This window comes from Talpa europaea (assembly GCF_964194135.1).
Source record: "Talpa europaea genome assembly, chromosome: 12".
NCBI classification, from domain to species: domain Eukaryota; kingdom Metazoa; phylum Chordata; class Mammalia; order Eulipotyphla; family Talpidae; genus Talpa; species Talpa europaea.
Window position 1 is genome coordinate 48,524,225 of NC_140079.1, and position 22,607 is coordinate 48,546,831.

At 50.4% G+C, this 22,607-nt stretch overlaps 1 protein-coding gene across 4 annotated transcripts; it reads left to right on the forward strand.

Moving 5' to 3' along the window:
• Positions 1-14: 14 nt before the first annotated feature.
• MAU2 (MAU2 sister chromatid cohesion factor) lies at positions 15-21,708 on the forward strand (the record flags this gene model as incomplete). 4 transcript variants are annotated; one of them, XM_084250594.1, is made up of 19 exons in its annotated part: positions 15-324; positions 8,430-8,447; positions 8,852-8,917; positions 9,527-9,622; positions 10,120-10,214; positions 12,024-12,051; positions 12,261-12,416; positions 13,406-13,552; positions 13,631-13,721; positions 15,018-15,121; positions 15,639-15,716; positions 16,029-16,094; positions 18,210-18,296; positions 19,379-19,428; positions 19,588-19,665; positions 19,793-19,904; positions 20,515-20,605; positions 21,219-21,346; positions 21,634-21,708. In XM_084250594.1, the coding sequence occupies 19 exons, from the start codon at positions 52-54 to the stop codon at positions 21,706-21,708; spliced, it is 1,839 nt and encodes a 612-aa protein (XP_084106720.1). The 4 variants fall into 4 exon arrangements, with proteins under 4 accessions (XP_084106720.1, XP_084106719.1, XP_084106721.1 ...); XM_084250593.1 differs by having other exon boundaries at positions 52-324; positions 9,527-9,626; positions 10,097-10,214; XM_084250595.1 differs by lacking the exons at positions 15-324; positions 8,430-8,447; positions 8,852-8,917; ... (1 more) ...; positions 10,120-10,214; positions 12,024-12,051 and having other exon boundaries at positions 12,270-12,416; positions 18,210-18,293.
• Positions 21,709-22,607: the final 899 nt, after the last annotated feature.

Genomic DNA, 22,607 nt, shown 5'->3' on the forward strand with positions numbered 1-22,607 from the left:
CTCGCACCGCTTCCGCCTCCCTGCGGGCGGCTTGTTGTTGTGGAGGCCAAGATGGCGGCGCAGGCGGTGGCGGCGGCTCAGGCAGCTGCACAGGCGGCGCAGGCCGAAGCGGCCGAGTCTTGGTATCTGGCGCTCCTGGGCTTTGCCGAGCACTTCCGCACCTCCAGCCCGCCCAAGATTCGCCTGTGCGTGCACTGCCTGCAGGCCGTGTTCCCCTTCAAGCCGCCGCAGCGCATCGAGGCCCGTACGCACCTGCAGCTTGGTTCGGTGCTCTACCACCACACCAAGAATAGCGAGCAGGCGCGCAGCCACCTGGAAAAGGCGGTGAGCGCGGGCCGGGCAGTGAGCGGGGAGGCGCTGGGTGGTGCGGGCCGAGGGCCCGGCCGGGGCACCGCCCGCCTTTGGGGACCCCAGGGCCTCGCCCCACACCGTATTTAACGTCCTTGGTGGCTGCAGGGACCCAGGACCTCACTCAAGGTTTGCTGAGTTTTCTTGTGAGGAGCAACAGTGTTCCCAATTCTTAAAGTTTTCTTGAGTATCTCACGCGTTGGCACCGAGACTCGGCACACCCGTACATGGGCCTGTAGTCCAACTCCTCGACCCTCAGACTTCTCCTGAAGTGACTCAGGATTGGGGAAGGGAAGGTTAACAGTCCAAATATTACTGGGGGATCTGAAGTTTGGTCTCAAAAAACCTGGGAAGACTTTCCCCTTCCTAGACCCGGAAGTCTGATCTGTGTTTGGAGGGTCTTGCAGGGTGCTAAGAGACCCAGAGCCAAAGTTGCTCATTTGAGGTATTCAAAGTAGACTCAGAGTGTGGGATCAGGGGTGGGGTCTGAATTCCAGTACCAATTGCTCTGTATAAGGCGGTTATTGAAGCTCCTTCTTTTCTCCCTATCATCTGGTGACTGCTTTTTCTCCCACCATCACTAATTCATCCTCTTCAGAGGGCAGACCACCCCCCATCTTAAACGTGGGATCTTGATGCTTTGAAGACTGTGGGATGGTGATGGTGCCTCTACCCTTTCTGCCTGTGGAGTTTTTTCTCACAGCACCACCACACTCCTTTCAGACCCACCATGCCTTCTTTTGCCACTTATACGTCTTTATTCTGCTTAAAGAAGTGATCTCTTGAATATAATCAGATTTTAAATTTTTACCAAATGTGAGGTAAATCCAAGCCCTCCCATGGCTAATAACGGGAGGATTTCAGATCTTTGTTTTGCAGATTGTACAGAGTTAGAAAGGGACTTCAATCCTTAATCAATCCTTAATCTCTTCCGTGTTTCAGGACTGAAGCAGCATGAACCCAGAGCAGTGATGTGTATAAAGCCACCAGCAGGTTAATAAATCAAGGCTCAAACCTACATTTAAGAGTGCCAGGTTCTATGCCAAAAAAATACATTGTTACTGTTTTTGTGACGTTTTCCTCTTCCTTTCAGCAGTTGTTTGTTTAGCTCACACTGGGTGCCAAGCCCTCTTCTAAGCGCTGGGAATCAGCAGTAAGGGAGACAAATAATGAATATGTAGTCAAAGACTAAACAGTGATAGAAGAACCACAAAAAATAAGTGCCAGAAAAAAGGGATGCTGCTGGTGTGGAGCTATTTTTGGTAGAGGGAAGGATAAGTCTATTTGTTAGAGCAACATTTAAGCAGACTTGACTGGGTAGGGAGTAATCCTGGTAGACTACGTTGGATGTCAGGTGGGTCTCAGTGAGTGTCCATGCTGTTGAGACCAGTCAGTTCAGGGTTTGTCATGGGCAGTGATAAGGCTGAGATCAAATGAAGAAGCCCCAGCTTTCCTTGCATGGGTGATCTGGTGACTTGGCTGCCAGACCGTTTGTGAATGTGCCAAAAGAATTTCCTTCTCTGCATTAAAAACAAATCCTGCCACCTCCCTTCCCTTGTCCTCCCCACTCTGAGGGGTGAGGGAAGCAGTTAGCCTGTTTCTAGCAATGGTTCATAGTTGCTGTGTATCATTCTCAGAATTTGCCACTCAGTCCTGTCAAGAGGAAGCAGTCAGATCTCAAGTTGCTCCCTTTTACCCACTTGGCTTTTGGATCCATAATTTAAACCCTTATCCTTTAAAGTGCCTTCCCCTATTTTTATAGACTCCCAAAACCTGTGGGGTCTTCCTCAGAGCCACAAAGCTCATGCTGACATAAGACTGGGAATTCCTTTCTAGCTGTTGCATGCTAGGATTTTGTTCATATTTCAACTGAAGAGCCTCTCTCTGTGCTGCCTTCTGCACTTGGTTTGTGACTTCTTTTTGTGTTGCATCGCAAGTGTGCTTTCTTTAATTTTATTCTTTATTTGTTGTTTTTTTCCCCCAAGTCAGGCAACTGTCAACTTCTATTCTTTCCTTTTCCAGATATAGAGTCATGATCTGTTCTTTTAAATGTGGTTGGCTAGTTTCTAGTCTTGAAGAGCAAATGGCCAAAGATATTCCAATTGCTTTTCAGGAACTTACCCAAACTTAAAACAAACAAACAAACAAACATAAAACACCTTTTTTTTTTTTAAAAGGTGAGTGACTCAAGTATTTCCTGACAGTTTTGTCCCTGATCATTCCCTCTGCTGTTCTTTCCTTCCCAAACTTATAAATGCTTTAAAATTTTTATTGGCCTTTGAACTTTGTACTTCACTCACCTATTATATTTATTTCCCTCTGAGAACTCCTAACCTCCTTGGTAGTTATGTATGCATGTATTTATATGTATTTGTACACGTGTGTGTGTACATAAGGTAAAGTTTCTTACCTTTCTGTCTTCTGTGCTAGTTTTTAGCTTCCTCCTCAACTGCATTTATAAGCTTTCTAGAAGGAATGTATAAAGTAGTTACCTATCTACTTCATTAGTGGACAGAATCTTGTTAAGCATTCCCATGAGAGGATGGTGGGGAGGTTGTTTCTCCCTGTCCTCAACAATTTTATTGAGATTGAAGCTGTTAATCTCAGATGCCCCTGCATGTCTTCCCTGGGTCTGCTCAGAGATCCTGTAGCTCTTACATGCATGATGGGACACTTCTGTCTGAGAACCTTTCCTTGATGATGGTTTTGGCGGTGATGTGGATATATGTCATCAGAATCTGTGGCTGCTCTGAGACTCCTTGAGTGAATAGTCTAGAATTATAGGGAATGTTGTTTTACTCAGAAATCTCTTGGCTAGAGAATTTATGAAGCTGTTTCTGCAGATCTGTCAATTTGTGTTATTTAATTTTCACCTTATTACCTTTCCTCTTAATGCACACTTATTCCTGTGTTAATGTTCAATCTTCTATTGTCTTGCTTTCATGCTGTCTTTCAAGCAGCCAGTTCTATGCCAACCATTTGCATATTCTCTGGAATTAAGAGAATGGGTTTCTCTGAACTTAAATGTTTATCTACTTCCCCCTTACTTTCTTGCTTTTGATCACACTCCTATTTATCCCTTGACTTGGAAAGTACATCTTTACATTTTCCTGATGTGAAAGTCACAGAAGGATAAATGCTACTTCGCTGGAATGGATTGCTTATTATTTTCCCAGTAATTAACGCCACATTTGCTTTTCTGTCTGCGGGCTGCTTTTTTTTTTTTTTTAACATTTATTTATTCAAGAACTGGGGTACAGATCAGAGGCATAGGAGGGCGAGAGAACTCCTATGAGAGCAGGGAGCAGAATAGGCAGACGGACCGGAGACACTGCTGAGGGGATCAGTGGGTGAGGCAAGAGAGGTCTGCCATGCCATGCAGGCCTCCCCCTGGCTGGCCAGGAATCGAACCCGCGCTGCAGAGGCCTTGGACAGCCCCACAGCGCAGCTCCCAATCCTGGGAGGCCCTGGGGCCTGCTTTTTAGTAGTGGGTGTTTTCTTGCTTTCTTTAGAAAGCAGCTCAAGCTGTACAAGTTAGACACTTGTTAATTCTGCTTCCAAGTCTGACAGTAGTTCACCTTCCTGGTGTGTAATTAAACCATCCCTTTCTCTTAAGCCCAAAAGGGTTGGTTCTATGCCGTCTGTCACAACTAGAACAGGTCCTTCATCTTATCCTGCTGAATTCCAGCCCCATCACTTGGCAGAATGTGGTACCTAGTTGTATTTGCAGAACTCAGAGTTAAGCACTTTTGTGATAGCGTGATCTGTGCTTTCTCCTCTTTTTATTTTTATTTCCATTTCTACACCTTTGCATCAGTCCATTCCAGGCACTGGGGATGCAGTACCATGAGGAGGCACACTATGAGACTTTATCTGATGAATGCTAAGGAACCAGCTCTTCTAGGACTCTGTGTGTTGTGCACTCCCATGTGAGTCCACACCTTGTGACCTCTAACCTCCAGGGCAGCCCTGATGCTGGGGGATAAGGCGTTTCCAAAAGGTTCCAGTCTTGAGCCTTTGGGCAAACAACCCACTTGTCCAGTGGTCATAAGGACCTGGGAAAAGTGATGTTCTTTCTCCAGCTCTCATGTCAGAATTGGAGGGAGCTGGCAGATGACTGGCCACTATCACAAATAATCTGTTATCAGTGGAGAGCAACCCAAGTGTCATGGACTAGATGTTAGTTACACAAAGTCCCAGAAGGAGAAAGGATAAGAAGATATTGCCGGGAGACTCCCTGGTTGTTAAGCACAGGGTTGGTTTTTTTTTATTTTTTATTTTTATTTATTTATTTATTTATTTATTTGCTTGTTTGTTTGTTTATACATGCACTGGGTACAGCCAGAAGCGCAGGAGGGTGAGAAAATTCACCAGAGCCAGAGCAGGAAGCAGGACTGAAGTACACTGCTGAGGGGTGCAGCGGGCGGCAGGAGAGGTCTGCGCGCCATGTGGGACCCTCCTCCAGTGGCCGGGGAGCAGCCGGGGATCGAACCGGCACTGAAGAGGCTGTGGGCAGCTTCGCAACCCAGCGCTCAACCGCTGCGCCACCGGGGAGGCCCAAGCACAGGGTTGTTAATAAGCACAGCACTGTGAAGCAATCCGCAGACTCTGTAGCACGAGTTCAATCCCTGGCCAAGTTCGATTCCCAGCTGGCCAGGGAACTAGCCACATGGTGCAGCAGACCTCTCCTGTCTGGCCTCCTGCTCCCCTCAGCAGTGTTTTTCAGTCAGTCTGCCTGTTCTGTTCCCCACTCTGTCTCTAGTGAATCTTCTCACCTTCCCGCACATCTGGCCTGTACCCCAGATTTTGTATGTATAAATAAATCTTTAAAAAAAAAAAAAAAGGCCTCCCTGGTGGTGCAAGGTATTAAGCACCACACTATGAAGCAATTCGCAGCCACTGCAACGTGAGTTCGATCCCCAGCCAGGGAGGTGACCCACATGGTGCGGCGGATCTCTCCTGTCTCGCCCGCTGCTCCCCTCAGCGATGTATTTCAGTCTCTCTGCCTGTTCTGTTCCCCACTCTGTCTCTGGTCAATCCTCTCACCACCCCCACATCTCTGTCCTGTACCCCAGCTCTTGTATGCATAAATAAATAAATCTTTAAAAAAAAAAGAAAAGAAAAGAAAAGATACTGCTGTGAGGAGACATTGGTGAGTCCGCACAGGCCGAGACTGGGGAAGTGGACATGGCAGGCACTTCTTGGGCTGTCCTCAAATATGGATTCAGAGTGCCTTGTGCAGTGGGGAGATATCCTTGAGCCACATGCTTCACACAGTGTAAAGGTTTTACCCCTTGTTTCATTACCTAGCTCACTTCTGTTGAGGGGGCAGTGACACAGAGGGGGTGGATTTACCCAGCCTTTAAACCTTGTCCCCAAGAGGCCTTTCTGGTGGCACAAGGGGTTAAGTCTCAGCACAATGAAGCTATCTGCGGCATGAGTTTGATCCCTGGCCAGGGAGCTAACCCGCATGGCACAGCAGACCTTTCCTGTCTCGCCTGCTGCTCCCCTCAGCAGTGTATTTCAGTCAGTCTGCCTGTTCTGCTCCGCATTCTTTTTCTGGTGAATTCTCTCACCCCCCCGCCCCCACACCCCTGGCCTGCACCCCAGTTCTTGTATGCATGAATAAATAAATCTTTAAAAAAAAAAAAGCAATTTGCTGTATTTAAAAACATAAATAAAATCTCTACTCTGGGGGTAGGGGGGGTGTCTCCCTGATTGCTTAGGGGTTAAGTCTAAGTGCTATCACCACTATAGCCTGAATTTGATTCCCAGCCAGGAAGCTGACCCACAATGGCACAGCAGACCTCTCCTGTCTTACCTGCTGCTCCCCTTAGCTGTGTTAGTTCAGTAAATCTGCCTGTTCTGCTCCCCACTCTGTCTCTGGTGAATCATCTCACCCCCCACCCACATGCCTCTGGCCTATATGCCAGTTCTTGGATGCGGACAAGGCCGGGTTGTTCACCTGGAGCATGGATGAAAGGGAGTACTGGTGGTGGCCTTGCACTCTCTTTAAATTGGAGTGACGTTAGTTTATAACATGTAGATTTCAGAAGTACAGGTTTATAAATGGGCTTCTCCATGTACTGTGTTCACCACCAAGTCTTTCCACCCACCACCTTACAATTGACCCCACCATTGTTACCCAATTTATCCACCATTCTGTTCTCCTAAGAGTTTGGTTTTGGGGTTTTGTTCATTCATTTCTTTATTTTCTATATGAGGGAAGTCATAATCGGTCTGACTTACTTCACTAAGCATGACTATTCTCTAGGTCCACCCATATTGTTGCATTCTCTCTTTCTACCTGCGTTCTTGCTGAAGGGCTCCCCCTAAGCATGCATCTCCTGCCTGAAGTCAGTCCCTGCCAGAGGTGAAATCAGGAGCAAGGAATCTTGAGGTTGAGCAAAACCTTAGCATGTCCTTAGCCTTGCTTTCCAGCTACAGTTTCCAGTGGCCCTCAGGAGCTTCTCTCGCTGGACTGGCCTTCCTGGTGGGGAACAGCAGCTTTTGTAGAGAGCATGTCTGACTTCTGCAGTTCCCAGCTCTATGACATTATACATGTGACTGGAGCTGGGCTATGTGCTGCTCCCTCAATCCCCCGCTGTCCCCACAGTTGGCTTCCAACTGAGCAACTTTTGGTGCCATACTCTTAGCTGCAGGTACTGACCCTGTCCCTCAGGGGACCTTGAGTGTCTCCTGTCCCTGCTGTAGGCGGCTATTAGGAGGGGACAGTTGGGCTGACTGAAGAGTATGATTTTCTTGGGTTTTATACATTTTCATATATGTGTGCATGTATGTATGAGAGAAATAGAAGCCAGAGGCATAAGAGCTCTTTCTTGTCATCTCTCTTCCTCACACTCCTACTTTCTCTCCCTTGCTCTATTTTTCCTTGTCTGCCTTCCTAATTATGTCTAATTATGTCTGTCAGTTGTTCGTCCATCCATCCATCCATCATTTTTCTTCCTCCATCTTTCTCAATTACTTTTTTCTCCGTCTCTCTCCAAGCTGTCCCCCCTCTCTCCTTCTGTCTGTCTTCTTCTTGCTCCTACAGCTCCCCCTTCTGATGCACCTGTGTCTTGCTGGCAACTTCAATTCTTTTTCCAATTGGTCCATGACTTTCCAGGCCTCCCTTCTCTCCCTGGCATGCAGCCCCCTGCTCTTAAAACAGAATCTGATTGGGTGCTTTTGTTTTCTACCTTTCCCTGGGTCAGGCCGCAGCGTGACTTGGGACATTCTGACCCACATTTACTGCTGCTTGGTGCCACAGACTCATCAGGCTGTCTAGCCTCACCTCCTGACCCTCTTGAACCTTTTCTATAGGCTCTTTTCTGCCAGAAGCACTTCCCATTCCTCTTTTGCCTGCCCTCCCCCCCCCATCATTTCCTACACTAACCCTTTGAGGCCCAGCCCCACCCCTTCATTCTCTCTCAGAATCTCTGTTTGATTTCTGATGTGCCTTTCAGCTATCTTCCTTCCAAGGCCCTATGAGTATTTGTGGAATGGGTAGGCCAGCAGGAACAGTGCCAGGTATGTGCTTAATCCTGTCTGGTTGCACAGACCTTGGTCCATATGGTGAACTAGCCAGGACCTGACTGCCTGTGGTCCTCTGAATCACATCTGTCCCCTGGGCCAGGCACTACCCCTACTGTCCCTCCTGGACTGCCCCTCCCTCGCCTTGAGGCTTATTTCCAAGGATCTCCTTAATGTCACTTCTCCAGGAAGGATTTATAACCACAGACCCACTCTAGTATATTGCTTCCTTGTGCCATGGTTTCCTGACTTATTCTACTACAGTGAGTGGCACCTGGGGCCCAAGTTGCCCATGTTCCTCCCTCTTCTGAAGCAGCTGCCCTCTATGGTGGGAAGTATTCTGGGGCCAAAGAGGCCCAGTCATTAGGGGAACTCATATATGTTTCTCCTGAAATGGAGGGAAAGTGAGCCACCCTCTCAATTACCTTCCTGCTGGACTGAATACCTGCACCCGTCAGTGACTGGAAAACTTGTATAAGACCCAGAGTAGAGCCATTGAACAGCACCAAGGTTTGCCTGAAATTAATCCTTTTCTCTTTCTCTTTCAGTGGTTGATATCACAGCAAGTATCCTTGTCTTACTGCTATGGATTCCTTTAGGAAATGCTCCTTGAATAAAAAGAGTGTGGTATAGACTAAAAGTCCCACTTATAACCACCCCTCAGTTTAGCCTCTGTCCCATAGATCAGCAGCCTCCCCCTGGGTGTCATTTCCCTCAGACTAGCAGCCTCCTCTTACCCTACCCCATGCTGCCCCTCTCAGACTAGCAGCTTCTCCATGGGTCTCCTCTTTATGCCCCGCATCGAGCTCCATGCCAGCATTGTTAGCAAAAGGGGTTTTTCGGGGTTGCTAGGGAATATGTGAATTTGGATTTCAGAGCCAGCAAGCCCCTGCAGTGCAGGAACCCTGAGTGTGACCCTTTTAAACAGACCACTTTGCAATCTCTGTACTTCCTTAACTGGATGCACTAGATCCCACAATTTGAAGATGTTAAGTTTGAAGCGGCAAGTCTTCTGTCTGAATTATACTGTCAAGAGGTGAGAATATAGGAAGGTTTCTGAAAGCCATTTCCCTTTCCATGTAGTGAAGGGACAGTAACAAATTGGGGTCTCGAAGGGATGAGTTCTTCTCTGGCCTTTTAATACTTGCCATTATTTTTCTACCTCGTACGCCAGCACAAGCATCAGGGTAAACACTTGCTAATGAGAACAGCAGAATCTTTCCCACCCAACATTGAACAGCCTTGTTCTAGGCTAAGGATGATCTGTTCCCAACAAGTGCAAGCAGCTAACCTTCTTAATCTGAGTCCTGATTTCCCGTTGTGAACAGTGGCCAGGCATGAGGCCTAGGCAGCAGGAGTGTGTTCTCATGCCCCTTCCCACCCTGATTGTAGAACAGGAATGGTGGGGATTATTATCCAATTCTACTGTTCTGGATTTTGAACCAAAGCTACTTTGTTTAGTTGAAAAAGGAGTAATTTTAAGAGTGATGCAAAAACTTCTTAGTAAGTTCAATAAAAAATTTTTCCCCCAATAAAGTAAATTGGCAGCCTACAAACCTTATGAAAGAGAACAGGAGTGGCCTTCTGGCACCACAGCTGCTACCAACTTGTTTTTTCCTCCCTAAACCTGCCTGTTTCCTTTCAGAATTCTGTTGACGCAGCAAAGCCACTGCTTCGGAAAGCAATCCAGATCTCCCAGCAGACCCCATACTGGCACTGCCGCCTGCTCTTTCAGCTGGCTGTGAGTATGGGGGCTGGCTAGATATGGGAATACCTGGCAAGGAGAGATCTGGAGCAGCAGACTCCTGGACATACTGACTGAATTAATTGGTGGGCACTAGGGAGTTTCTTTTACCTGCTCATATAGCCCCTCCAGCCTCTGTCTGCCGCAAGCTTCCCAACACACAGAAAGCGAGTGGTGGGAAGTTCCCATCTCCCCAGGGCCAGCTCAGTCCCCAGCCCCCTCCCTCCTGGTATTGCTTTGGCCTAAGTTCATTTAAGCCTGGGGGCATTTCTTGACAGTGGAGGCCAGTGCTGGGGTTAAGGTGAAGTAGCTGTGCTATGTCCTAGTGCATCTGTAATCAAAGCAGTTAATAATGATGAAGTAACTTGGTTAATTTAGCCCAAAACTGACGCTAAGACCATCATGATGATGTGTGGAATATGCATTTTAACCCACTAGCAGAGCAGTAAGGCAGGTACCTTGAGCATTCAGGGTCATCGCTCTCTTCTTTTCAGCAACTGCACACTCTTGAAAAGGACCTGGTATCAGCTTGTGACCTCCTGGGCGTGGGGGCTGAGTATGCCCGAGTGGTGGGATCCGAGTACACCCGGTAGGCACCATTTCCTGCCTCTCTCTCTTACCTGGAAAGAGCTGTCTATCTTGTTCTTGTATCAGGTAGAAATGGCAGTTCAGCATAAGGACATACAAATTCAAATACTAGACAACTCTTGCCCCATCAGTTCATGAAGTCAGAGTTGGAGGGTCACCTCACGGAAACATGCATGTTTGTCCAGGTGGTTCTGTTACTTGCTGTACAGCCAATGGCGGCATATAGTGCCTGGCAGTGCCTGCAGAGTGCCTACCCGCTTGGCAGATCCTGTAGATAACCTCTGTGTCCCCTGCTCAGGGGACCCAGCCTCTTTTAGATGCAAACAGGAAGCAGTTTGTGTAAAGCAGGGACTCATGAACCTGCTTAGGTCATTGGAGGAAGGTGCCCTTGGGTCAGGGATCAGAGGCCATTGGACTTTCACCCTTTGTGAGGGCCTCCAGTTTTTCTTTTCTCAAGGAGGAGATCCCTATATAGTAAACAGTCTCCAAGTCTCCAAGTAGTAGTGTTCTTTTTTTTTTTTTTTTAAATAGAGGCATGTTTTATTTATTTATTTGTTTGTTTGTTTGTTTATACATGCACTGGGTACAGTCAGAAGCGCGGGAGGGTGAGAGAATTCACCAGAGCCAGAGCAGGATGCAGAGCAGGCAGAAGGACCGAAGTACACTGCTGAGGGGAGCAGCGGGCGGCAGGAGAGGTCTGCGTGCCATGTGGGATCCTCCTCCGGTGGCCGGGGAGCAGCCGGGGATGGAACCAGCGCTGCAGAGGCTGCGGGCAGCTTCGCAACCCAGCGCTCAACCGCTGCGCCACCGGGGAGGCCCCAAGTAGTAGTGTTCTTGTTCTGTTGTGTGCATTGGGATTCTGGAAAGTTCTATCACTGGAGGCTTATCTGATAAGTTTTTGGCACAAAATGGCTCCTGACTCCCTTCTGAACTCCAGGTTTGCAAGCATCCCTTAGGGCAGACCTGGAATGTCCATGCCATGTGATAACCTTGAGGAATGGTGGGCTAGACTAGGGTGCCATGACCTCCCCACCTCAGCTGCCTTGCCTGTATAATAGGTAGAACAGCACTCACTTTAAGGAGTGTCAGCTACAGCACTGGGGACTCCATGCAGCCTGGCAGACAGCACTTTGATGTTGAATAGACTGAGGGCCAACACAGCTGTTCCCCACTATTTTGGCTGTTTTCTAAAGTTTTTAATATACCCTTTTTGTCATATCTCTTGCTGATGTTGGCAGTACATGCTCATTTAGAAAGTGCAGAAAGACAATAGAAATCTCTTGGCCTCACCTCCAGCAGAGGGTGGAGATGGGTAGAGGGACCACTGAGGTACCTGGGTTTCCCACATTCATACCCTTAACCCTCAGGAACCAGAGGGCTTGAAGGCCACAGGCAAGGAAGTAGAGGCAGAGTCAGGTGCCGGAGGCTGCCCACTTAGTCCCGCCTTGTACCTCCTCCCATCTAGGAGCCACTGTTACAGAGCTCCTGGCTTGTGTTGAGAGTGAAATTTGGTGCTCTTTTTGTACCTGCCCTTCCATGATGAGCACCATTTGCACCATCTGGGCTCTCAAGCCATGTGAGCATTTAAACCATGCCAAAAAAAAAAAAAGAAGAAGGAAAAAAAAACTAATAAAAGATGGAATAAGAAAGTAGAGCTGTTTTTGTGAATTGAACATACCCACTATGTTCCACTGTCATTTACTCAGTCTTCTTCCGAGGTGTTACATTAGGTCTCTGTGAACATTGAGGCTGCATAGCCTTCCCAGAAGGCACTGGCCTTGCACACTAACTCCCCCTCTTTGTTTTCCAGAGCATTGTTCCTGCTCAGCAAAGGGATGGTAAGTCACAGGCCAGGACCACATCCCTGGCAAGGTTCAGAGTCCAGGGTATGGGATTCATGCAGAAGCAGCAGCTACCTGTACAGTTTCCCATCCCACCTGGCATCATCTTTTCACGGTGCTGGGGTTCATGGGATGGGGGTGGGGGGCAGGCACTGGAAGCCCTGGGTACCTTGAGGAGCTTCTTCACCTGTCTTCTCACTCCCCAGTTACTGCTGATGGAACGCAAGTTGCAGGAAGTCCACCCACTGCTCACCCTTTGTGGGCAGATAGTGGAGAACTGGCAAGGGAACCCCATCCAGAAGGAGTCTCTGCGAGTTTTCTTCCTGGTGCTCCAGGTGACCCACTACCTGGATGCTGGGCAGGTGTGTAGCATCTCCCACAGGAGGCACTGGGTGTGGATTGGTTGCAGGTGAGCCTCAGGCGGAGACGAATCTGTGGTGGCCTCCTGCTACTGTTACACAGTGTGCCTGTTACTTGGGGCTCAGCTTCCCCACGTACCTCAATTATTTCTATGTTCTATGCCCTTGGGAGCAGAGGGTGCTGAGAATGAGGGTCTGCCCAGACTGGGAGTCATAGCTTCATACTGTCCACTCAGTGTACAATGGTCAAAGGCCAGTTTGGGGAGTCTGAGAGTGAACCATGGACATTCTGGCACTCTGCAGGTGCTCAAACAATATGACAGTAGCCTTGGGGATTGAGTAGGGACTGATGGGGGTCAGCTATGTACACGACTTGACTCTATAACCTGTGTGGCTGATGGGCAGCTGTGCCTGTGTATGGATGGACAGCTCAGTCTCTGAAGGGTGGCTGCTCCATCTACCTTGCTTCATCCCACCATAGTGACTGACCACAAGCAGTGGTTCTGGGAGGCCACAGGTAAAACCTGGCAGCAGCAAAGACTCCAAAAAGCACCGAACAGGGGCTTCCTCTACCACACTCTCCTTTGCCTATTGGAGTTCTGTGGAATCTTTGGACAGGGCTTCCTTGTGCAGAAGCCTGTCTATGAACCACAGTGCCTGCAGGACTTCTGGGCTGGGGAGGGAGGCCATTTTTCCATACCTACAGATAACCACCCCCTGCCCAACCCTGTCCTTCCTTTGGGGTCACTGCAAGGAGGAGGAAACACACTTGGGCAGTGTTTTGGACAGGCTTCTCTCAGGCTTTGGTGCAACCCAGCACTGGGTGGTGGCAAAGTCTCCCTCCATAGGTGTGACCCATGTGGCTGGTAGGCACAGCAGGAGTTCCTGGAGGCAAGGGCAGAGAGGTTGTTGGGGAGGTGGCCCCTAGCACCTGTGGGATGGGCAGGGCTCAGGTGCACATGGTCAGTTTTTCAGTGCCTTTGTCCCTGTAGGTAAAGAGTGTGAAGCCGTGCCTGAAGCAGCTGCAGCAGTGCATCCAGACCATCTCCACATTGCATGATGATGAGATCCTGCCCAGCAACCCTGCGGACCTCTTCCACTGGCTGCCCAAGGAGCACATGTGTGTGCTTGTCTACCTGGTGAGTATTGGGCAGGGCCAGTGGGACAAGAGGTGGGACAAGGGAAGATCCCAGTGACACTGTTTGTTCTTGTCTCAGGTGACTGTGATGCACTCCATGCAGGCTGGCTACCTGGAGAAGGCGCAGAAGTACACAGACAAGGCCCTCATGCAGCTGGAGAAACTGAAGAGTTAGTAGGCTTGGTGGTGTGGCCATGTGGCCTGCTGGAACTAAGTCTCCAGCAGGAGCCCTTGCCCTGTGGACTTGTTATCCCTATTGGCATTGGTAGTGACCCAGGGTCAGAGCAGGCCAGAACAGGCCTTTGACCCCTGACCAGGGATCTTGTGCCCGCTCAGTCCTGTCACCCTGTTGCACAGATAATCTTGAGAAGTAGGAGACCATGTAGGCCTGCAGGACGGTAGTAATCAGCTAAATCAGGTGATGTGCCTTTTGAGTGGCATGACACAGCGTATTGGGGAAATGCCAGGATTGCAACTTAGTTTTTGTTTTTTTTTTCCCAAGATTTATTTATTTATACGTACGTACATACATACATACATACAAGCACTGGGTACAGTCAGAAGTGCGGGAGGGTGAGAGAATTCACCAGAGCCAGAGCAGGGAGCAGAGCAGGCAGAAGTATGGAAGTACATTGCTGAGGGGAGCAGCGGGCTGCAGGAGAGGTCTGTGCGCCATGTGGGACCCTCCTCTGGTGGCCGGGGAGGAGCCGGGGATTGAACCGGCACTGCAGAGGCTGCAGGCAGCTTCGCAACCCAGCACTCAACCGCTGCGCCACCGGGGAGGCCCATGCAACTTAGTTCTTGCTGACTAACACAACTTGTCTAGGGGTTATGGGTTCTCCCTAGATGTGCACCTGATCGGTCCTATGCTACCAGGGACATCTCCCTGACTTTGTCATCTGTGCTGTCACACTGCCTGGGAGAGGTGGGGGACAGAAATGAAATCACGCAACCAAATCTTTTTGAGATCATGGATCTTTTCCCTGGCAACTTGGGAAAGGGTTGCTGTGCTTGCTGTCTGGTTCTAGCATGAAGACAGCCACTCAGGGTGGCCAGCAACTGAGGTCCCCACTGCTGCTGAGACTTGTCGCGTGATCTCACTCTTGGCAGCTTCTGCTTTTTTAGAATCTGTGTTGTCTGACTAGGTTGGATGGGGTAAGGATGGCAGACAGATCTCTCTGATACAATGTTCTGGTTGCCAAAACCTGGCTGTGATCCAGCTTTCCCATTTGGACAGGGAGGGCACAGTGGGCACTGAGAGGTGATGAGTATAGACATGATCTCACTGGAGGGTGCAGTAGGAACTGATAGGACTGAATGGACTGGATGCTGAGTTGTTGCCAAAGAGCAAGTAGCTGAGTGGATGGTGTGGTAGAGGCAGGTGGGAGCCAGGTGCTCAAGGAAAGTGGGTGGGGCAGCGGCTTCTAGTGCCTCACCCAAATGCTCACCCTACCTCTTGTCCCCAGTGCTGGACTGCAGCCCCATCCTGTCATCCTTCCAAGTGATCCTGCTGGAACACATCATCATGTGCAGGCTTGTCACAGGTCACAAAGCCACTGCACTACAGGAGGTAATGCCACAGAGGGTGCACATGGTAGGAGTTGGGGAGAGGGACCTGAGGAGCAGGTCACTGGATCACAGAGGCCACAGACAGATATGACTCTTCACAGGGCAGGTGGCCCTCAGGTCATCATCTGTCATTAAGTCACCATGCTGTAATAGAGTATTCATAAGTGCTCAGATAATCTGTACAAAAACCAAACAGACCTTCCCTTGGAAGTTCATATGCCCAAAGTATGTGGTGTCTGGGAATCTAGCCTCCTCTCCTGCCCCAGGGTCTGTCACTTCCAATGCCTGCCATCTTGAGCAGGCAAAGGTGCTATATGACAAGACCCATGTTGGTAAGAAAGGAGGAGGATGGTGGCAAACAAAGAGCACTGTTATCAGGGACAATAGCACATCTACTAGGACTTTGTGCCCAAGATGGGGAGGGCAGGACATGGGCACATCCCTCAAACATAGGGTCTCTACCTAGTACTGTCAACACCACTTGGTCACAGATCAACTTGATATGCTCTCTCTGGCAGATCTCCCAGGTCTGCCAACTATGCCAGCAGTCTCCCCGGCTCTTCTCCAACCATGCTGCACAGCTGCACACACTGCTGGTGAGTGTGGGACCACCTGCCTGGGCCATTCCAAGCCCGGGAGTAGCCCTGGGACTGCCACACCAGGCAAATCTGGAACATTCCCAGTGAGCTTTGTTCTGACAAGCATCTTGAGTATAAGTAGACAGAGGACCCAGGAGGTGGCAGTATTTGTGTATTGTCTTTTTGCTTCTTGATTAGGATAAAGCTCAGATGTACCTGGCTTAGTAATTGCTTCTCAGGTTCATCCAGGTGCAGCCATGTGGCCAAGCCAAGCCCCCAATGCGCGGGTGAGCTGTATGGCCCTAAACCCTCAGCACCTTCTTCCTCCAGGGCCTATATTGTGTCTCGGTCAACTGCATGGACAACGCAGAAGCCCAGTTCACCACAGCCCTGCGGGTAAAGTACCAGCCTGCACTCTGAGGGGTGGGTGGTGGTCTCAGTGAGAAGTCAGTAAGAAGTTTGCATGATGCTGATCATGACTGTGACTCACCCTTTATCCAGCGCTTTCCATGGTAGGTCTTATGCTACTCATATGGGGACAAGGCCAGTGCTGGCAGCCCAGCGTGACAGGATAGCTAAGGGCAGGGAGCCAACCCAGGGACAGCCATGCGAACACTACATGGGCTGGATGCTTGTTCATCCAGTTTCACTCCTGATTTCCAGCTCTCTCCACAAACCACTAGGCTGGTCTTGACTCTTGTCACAGCTGAAGATACCTAGTCACTTTGTGGAATTCACAGCTTCTCCAGAACTGTCCCATGATGGGTGACAGAGCTGGCACTTGATCCCGGCATGTGACTACCTTAACCCTGCACCACCCCGACTGGTGCTCTGAAGTTAGAGGACACTTGTCCTGCCAGGTCAGGAAAGAGTGCTATGGGGTGCCTTCGCCTCAGGATTACCTTGGGATAAGGCTTGTGCCTCTTTGTCACAGCGTAACCCAACCCAGGTGACCTCCAATTCCAGAGCAGATCCAGCTTTGCATGCCTCACGCTGGGACCAGACCAACATCCCGACCTTGTCTTCATCATCCTCATGGGAGAGAAGGCTGGCCGCCTTCCTTTCAGTGGTCCTGGGAAGACTAGGAGTCATACAAGATTGCTTGGGGTGATTTGTGCCTTGTTAAATGAGGTACTCCTGTCTCACCCTCGAGAGAGTCTTCAGACCTCTTTACTCCCTGGGTTGAGCCAAGGTGGCATCATTGCTCTCCATAGTGTGAGTACTACGCCCCTGCCCCTGGCCTCAAGAGATGCATAGGAGCCCTGGCCTATTGGCAACATGCTAGTGTGCTAAGTGGTAAGGCACCTACTCCCACTCCCTTCTAGGCCCTTCCCACGTGTGTTCCTCCTGGCCCAGTTGATTCTCACAACCCACTGCAGTGGTGCTGGAACCCCCACACTCACCCTACTTTGCCTGCTGTTAACTGTGTGGCCCCTAAGGTCTCCAAACCCCTTTCAATCCTGTCTCACTTCTCACAGGCTACTACTGATTTGGTTTGACATCAAAATTCCAAAAATTCCTAAGGATGTGTGCCATGTAGTATCTTGCCCCCTGCTGAGATGGAGTAGCACTTCACCAGGCCACATGGGAAGTGGTGCAGCTAAGATGCAGACCCAGCTCCTAACCACCAACTCTTTTTAGTAGTCCCAGGACAGACTTGCAGTTGAAGACCCTTGGGCCTCCTAAGCAGGTGCTAGACCCTCCAGGCAGGTTCTGCACTTCTAAGTTCCCTTGACCAAGGTCCGGGCCACTCAGCTTAGTCCCTCTTGGTTTTTCCTACTTTCCAAGAGCTGGGGACAACTGTCTGTCCATCACCAACCATTGGTGGCATCTCTAGTTTCCTGCTGCCTCCAGCCACCCTTTGGGTGGGATACTGAGAACATGCAGACCAGAGCCCCACGGTCACCAACTGCTGTGTGAGGGAGGGGCCATGCAGGTCTCAGTTCTGAGAGACAAGCAGAAAATAGATTAAACTGCCATGTGTTCTAAGGGCAGGATCGGGCATTGTGGTGCTTCTGTCTACTAAAGTTTTCACAATGTGGGTGTCTTTTGTAACAAGAAGAACTGTCCTGGGCCTCGCTGGTGGTGCAGGGATTAAAGACACGACGCTATCAAGCTATTGCCAACCCCTGCAACATGAGTTCAATCCCAGTCAAGTAGCTAACCCACATGGTGCTGCAGACCTCTTCTGACTCACCCATTGCTCCCCTCAGCAGTGTATTCAGTAGATCCGCCTGTTCTGCCCTCCGCTCTGTCTCTGGTGAATCCTCATCCCCCACACCTCTGGCCTACACCCCAGTTCTTGTATACATAAATAAATAAATCTTAAAAAAAAAAAAAAAAAAACCTGTCCTTGGGTTTTAGGAGGCAAAGAAAGGAATGCATCTAAAACAAAAAGAATAGATTCCAAAGTAGCAGCTGTGGAATGTTTGGAGCTTGAATGGTCCTATATAATGTAGTGTGATGTGGCTGTTCCTGATCTGACCCTTTACCCCATGTCTCTTATTCCAGCTCACCAACCATCAGGAGCTGTGGGCCTTCATTGTGACCAACCTGGCGAGTGTGTATATACGGGAAGGAAATAGACACCAAGAGGTAGTAGGTGACATGCTTCATGTTTGGTATCCTTTCTCTCAACTTTTTATTTAGGGTGGGAGTTGTCCGGGGTACCAGACCTCAGCAGGCCCAGAATATCTGCCTCCAACAGGGCCTGGGCTGGGAGACTGAGTCTGGAGAGAAATGTTCTATAGCCAGATAACACTTCTCCCTGTTGAAAATGAACCAGGCTATATTGAATCCCACAGAAAAATAAACTCTTCTACCACGAGTGTGTGTTCCGGGTCAGTGAGGCCTCATGACCCAGTTCTGAGGAGCAGGTCACAGAGAGAAGGGCTGGGCTCAGCTCCTCAGTTGTCCTGATCCCATCTTCTGAGGTTGGGGCGGTGCCCTCATACCAGGTTTCCCTGGGAGCCACAACCGCCAGTCTGGGCTCTGCTCCTGCATTCCTGCCTTCAGATTCAACCACTTTTCTCTGCCCCCATGGCCTTTGCTGTGGTCCAGGCCACCGTCATCTCTTGTCTACAAAGAAGTTAGCTGTTTCCCATACTGTGAGTGGGTCAGATGCTTGGCAGCCAGGAGCAGAAAGCAGAAAGCCCATCCAGTTGTTTTGGTACTCAGGAAGTAATGGGCAGGGCCAGGTTTGGTGGGTCACAAAAGAGCTCAGCTCCCCTTTGTGTTTGCCCCTGCATCCCATGTCTGCCTGCTGGAGGGGCTGTGGAGACATCAGGAGATACCTCAGCCCACTCATACCCTCATCCCTTAATACCAGCTCCACATGGCAGCCAGAGTGATGATGCTAAAGTGTTAGTCACACTTCCTGTCGGGGCTTCCTGAAGTACCCGCAGCTCTAGATAAACCCCTGGGCCAACCCTCCTGCCTTGCCTTCTCACTCCAGACCTTCTGATTATAGAAAGGCAAGGACAGAACACTGCCCAATACCCCTATACTCCCTCACCTACACTGGGAGGGCCCCCACCAGACCCTTCCACTGAAGACCAAGTTTCCCTGGGGGGGCAAGAAAAGTTGCTTAGATATGGGATTGGGTGAGGGTACCAGCTGTCAGTTGTGGCCACACTCGTGGTCAAAGAGGCAGAAAGATGCTGACTGGCATTTCCCCACAGCTCTACAGCCTGCTGGAGAGGATCAACCCAGACCACAGCTTTCCTGTCAGGTAGGCATCTGCACCCAGTCCCACCTGACAATTCTCTTCTGTCTCTGCTTTGAAGGTAATGTGAGCACTCTTATGCCCTGATACTTGGTGACCCCTTGCCCTCACCTTTTGTAAATCTGCTTTCATAAACCTCTCACAGATCTCTGCTCTTTCTCGCAGCTCCCACTGTCTCCGAGCAGCAGCCTTTTACGTGCGTGGGCTTTTCTCCTTCTTTCAGGGACGTTACAACGAGGCCAAGTAAGTACCCAGTGTCTGGCCCTCTGTCCTCCCCAAGTGGGCTTTGCTTATAGGGCCATTAGGCTGGTGCTTTGTTTTCCCTCCCTGAAGATGTCCTGATGGCATTCAGCATCTTCTCCTTGCCTAGGCGATTTCTGCGAGAGACTCTGAAGATGTCCAATGCGGAAGACCTGAACCGGCTGACTGCCTGCTCCCTTGTGCTCTTGGGCCACATCTTCTACGTGTTGGGGAACCATAGGGTAAGGGCCTGGGCCAACAGGCAGGAGGCCCATGTGGTGCAGGGGGCACCACCCGTGCCCCTTGATGAGCTTATTCCAGTCGCATGCTTCCCACATACAGCTCCATGATACTCAGCAAGGAAGAGAGTCCCTCACTTGAACAGCCTAGGTATGGGGTGGGGGAGCATTGAACACTGAAGGGTTAATATAGCCCCTCAGCCCCACAAGAGCAGGCGAGTAGAGAATATCCTCCCTGCCTCTTTCCTTTGCCTGTTCAGCCCTCATTGCTCCCACTGGGGCAAACTGCTGCCTCCTCCCAGGCCCCAGGGCCCCTGAATATGCATTTCTATTGGGCTCTGGATGAGAGTCCAGAGCTGACTACCACCAGCGCTTTTTTTCTCTAGTTAGAGAGACAGAGGCAAAAGCACAGAGTTGCCCGTGACCAGCCCTGCCCCAGTGAGGGAACAGGTGCATAACTAAGGGGTGGGTTTTTCCTGAGTTGGTTGAGGAGTTTCTTCAGAGAGGACCGTTGGAGATGAGCTCTGAAGAAGGATCAGAAGTTTGCCAGCAACTGGAGAGCACATTTTGAGCCTATACCAGCACCCCTTCCCCCAACTCTTCTTGGTCACAGGAGAGTAACAACATGGTGGTTCCTGCCATGCAACTGGCCAGCAAGATCCCCGACATGTCAGTGCAGCTGTGGTCATCTGCCCTGCTGAGAGGTGAGTGCATGTGCTTTCCCAGTAATTGGGGCTGCTGGGCCTCTGGAAGCCAAGGTCCCAGTTCAACATGTTCTCAGTCTCTTCAGGAGGCTGCCTAGGGGCAGTGACCCTGGGCTCCTTCACAGTGCCAGCAGGATGCAGGGTCCATTTCATTCTTGAACTCAAGAGGCTGTTCTCAGTGCGTGGTAGACTTGAGCTATAAACCCTGATACCCTGGGTGCAGACAGGTGTCCAGCAGGTGTCTATGTTATAACTGGTATTCCCCATTTACAGAATGTGAAATGGAGGGTGCAAAGACTTGACCATGGCCCTGGGAGGAGACTGGGTGGGCCCCTCTGGTCCTCTTGCCTCAGAAATGGGCACTGGGGCCCTGCTCCAACCACCTCCTAGAGGTTCAGCATGTGCGGGAAGGCCAGAGGTATCCACTGCTCCACAGCCATCTGTGTTCTGTGTTCCTTGCTGCTCATCTGCCTCTGAGGACACATGACTCAGGAGGGTACCAGTGATATGCCAGGTGGTGCCAAGGTTTGACCTTAGGACTCTGCCCACAACCACAGGGAAAGGTGTGAGGCAGGGGCGGGCCAGGCAACCCCTATGTTCATGTCCTACTCAGACCTGAACAAGGCCTGCGGGAACACCATGGATGCCCATGAGGCTGCCCAGATGCACCAGAACTTCTCCCAGCAGCTGCTCCAGGACCACATTGAAGCCTGCAGCCTCCCTGAGCACAACCTCATCACGGTAGGGCAGTTGGGACAGAGCAAAGCTCCCCTAGCCCTGGGGCACCCTCCCTAGGAAGGGAAGAGCACACTGGCTGTCACCTTCCCTCTCCTCTCCTATAAACCTAACTCAGCCTCAGACGCCCCTCAGACAAAGCAGTTGCAGGCTGCTTCCCAGGGCTTAATGAACCCTGTGTGGAGGGGGTGGATCCTGACTGGGTGGCCAGCCAAGGAGGGTGGCATTTCAGGCACAAACATGTGACTGTTACTCACCCCAGGAAGGACCTCACCTGTGTCTTCTCTCTACAGTGGACTGATGGCCCTCCCCCAGTGCAGTTCCAAGCCCAGAATGGACCCAATACCAGCCTGGCCAGCCTCCTGTGAGGCCCCTGGAGAGGACTGCCCAGATTTTGGGAGGCATCCAAGGGGCCCATTGTATTCCTGACTTCCACCCAAACAGCACTGAGCTTTCCTTGGACACGTGCTGGCGTGGGCATCTCAGGCTTCTTTCCTGATTGTCCAGAGCTTCCAAGTCCCTGGAGAGGATGTGGATCAATTCCCATTCTCCCCAGAGTGGCCAACCAGCTGTTCCTGCCTTGCTAGGACCTGGTAAATGAGACTTTAGGTGGGATGTTGGAGCAAACTTTCCAGTGCCATCTTTTAAGTGGACTTGATCTGCCAGTCCTTCGGACACATCTGAGTCATGCCTGCAGGGGGTTCTTGTCTGGGTGGGGAATAGGGTACTGGGTCCTGATCGTTCCTGCCCCAGAGGCAGAGGATGCAGTGTAGGGAGCTGTACCACTGGGTCATTGCCACGTCACTTCCATCTGGAGCCTTTCCTCGGTTGTGGCAGCTTCCAGAGGCCAGATGCCCAAAACTGGAAGGAAGAAATGACACATGTTGGGAACAAAACGTCTCACCATGCTTCCCAGCTTGCCTTTCTCTCCATTCTCTACCCTTCTGACAGTTGGGCCTCTGGTCAAGGGTCTTGGGGGATCCAGGAAGTCAGCTTTCAAACCTATGAAATGACTGCACCATCTGGCCGTGAAGATACATGTACTTGTAGAAGTGGGCGTGCATGTGCTCATGTGGGCACACAACACAGAGCTGAACAGAGCAGGAGCTAAGACTCCTATGTTGGCACCAGCTACCAACCCCTGTTTCAGTGTCCCCACTCTGGGGCAGAAAGCAGTGGAGGGGTAAGAAGCCCTCCTCAGCCCAACTCAGGGTGCTGGAAGATAGGGGATTGCTTCCTGGCAGCTGCTAGGCCATCTACACCCTGT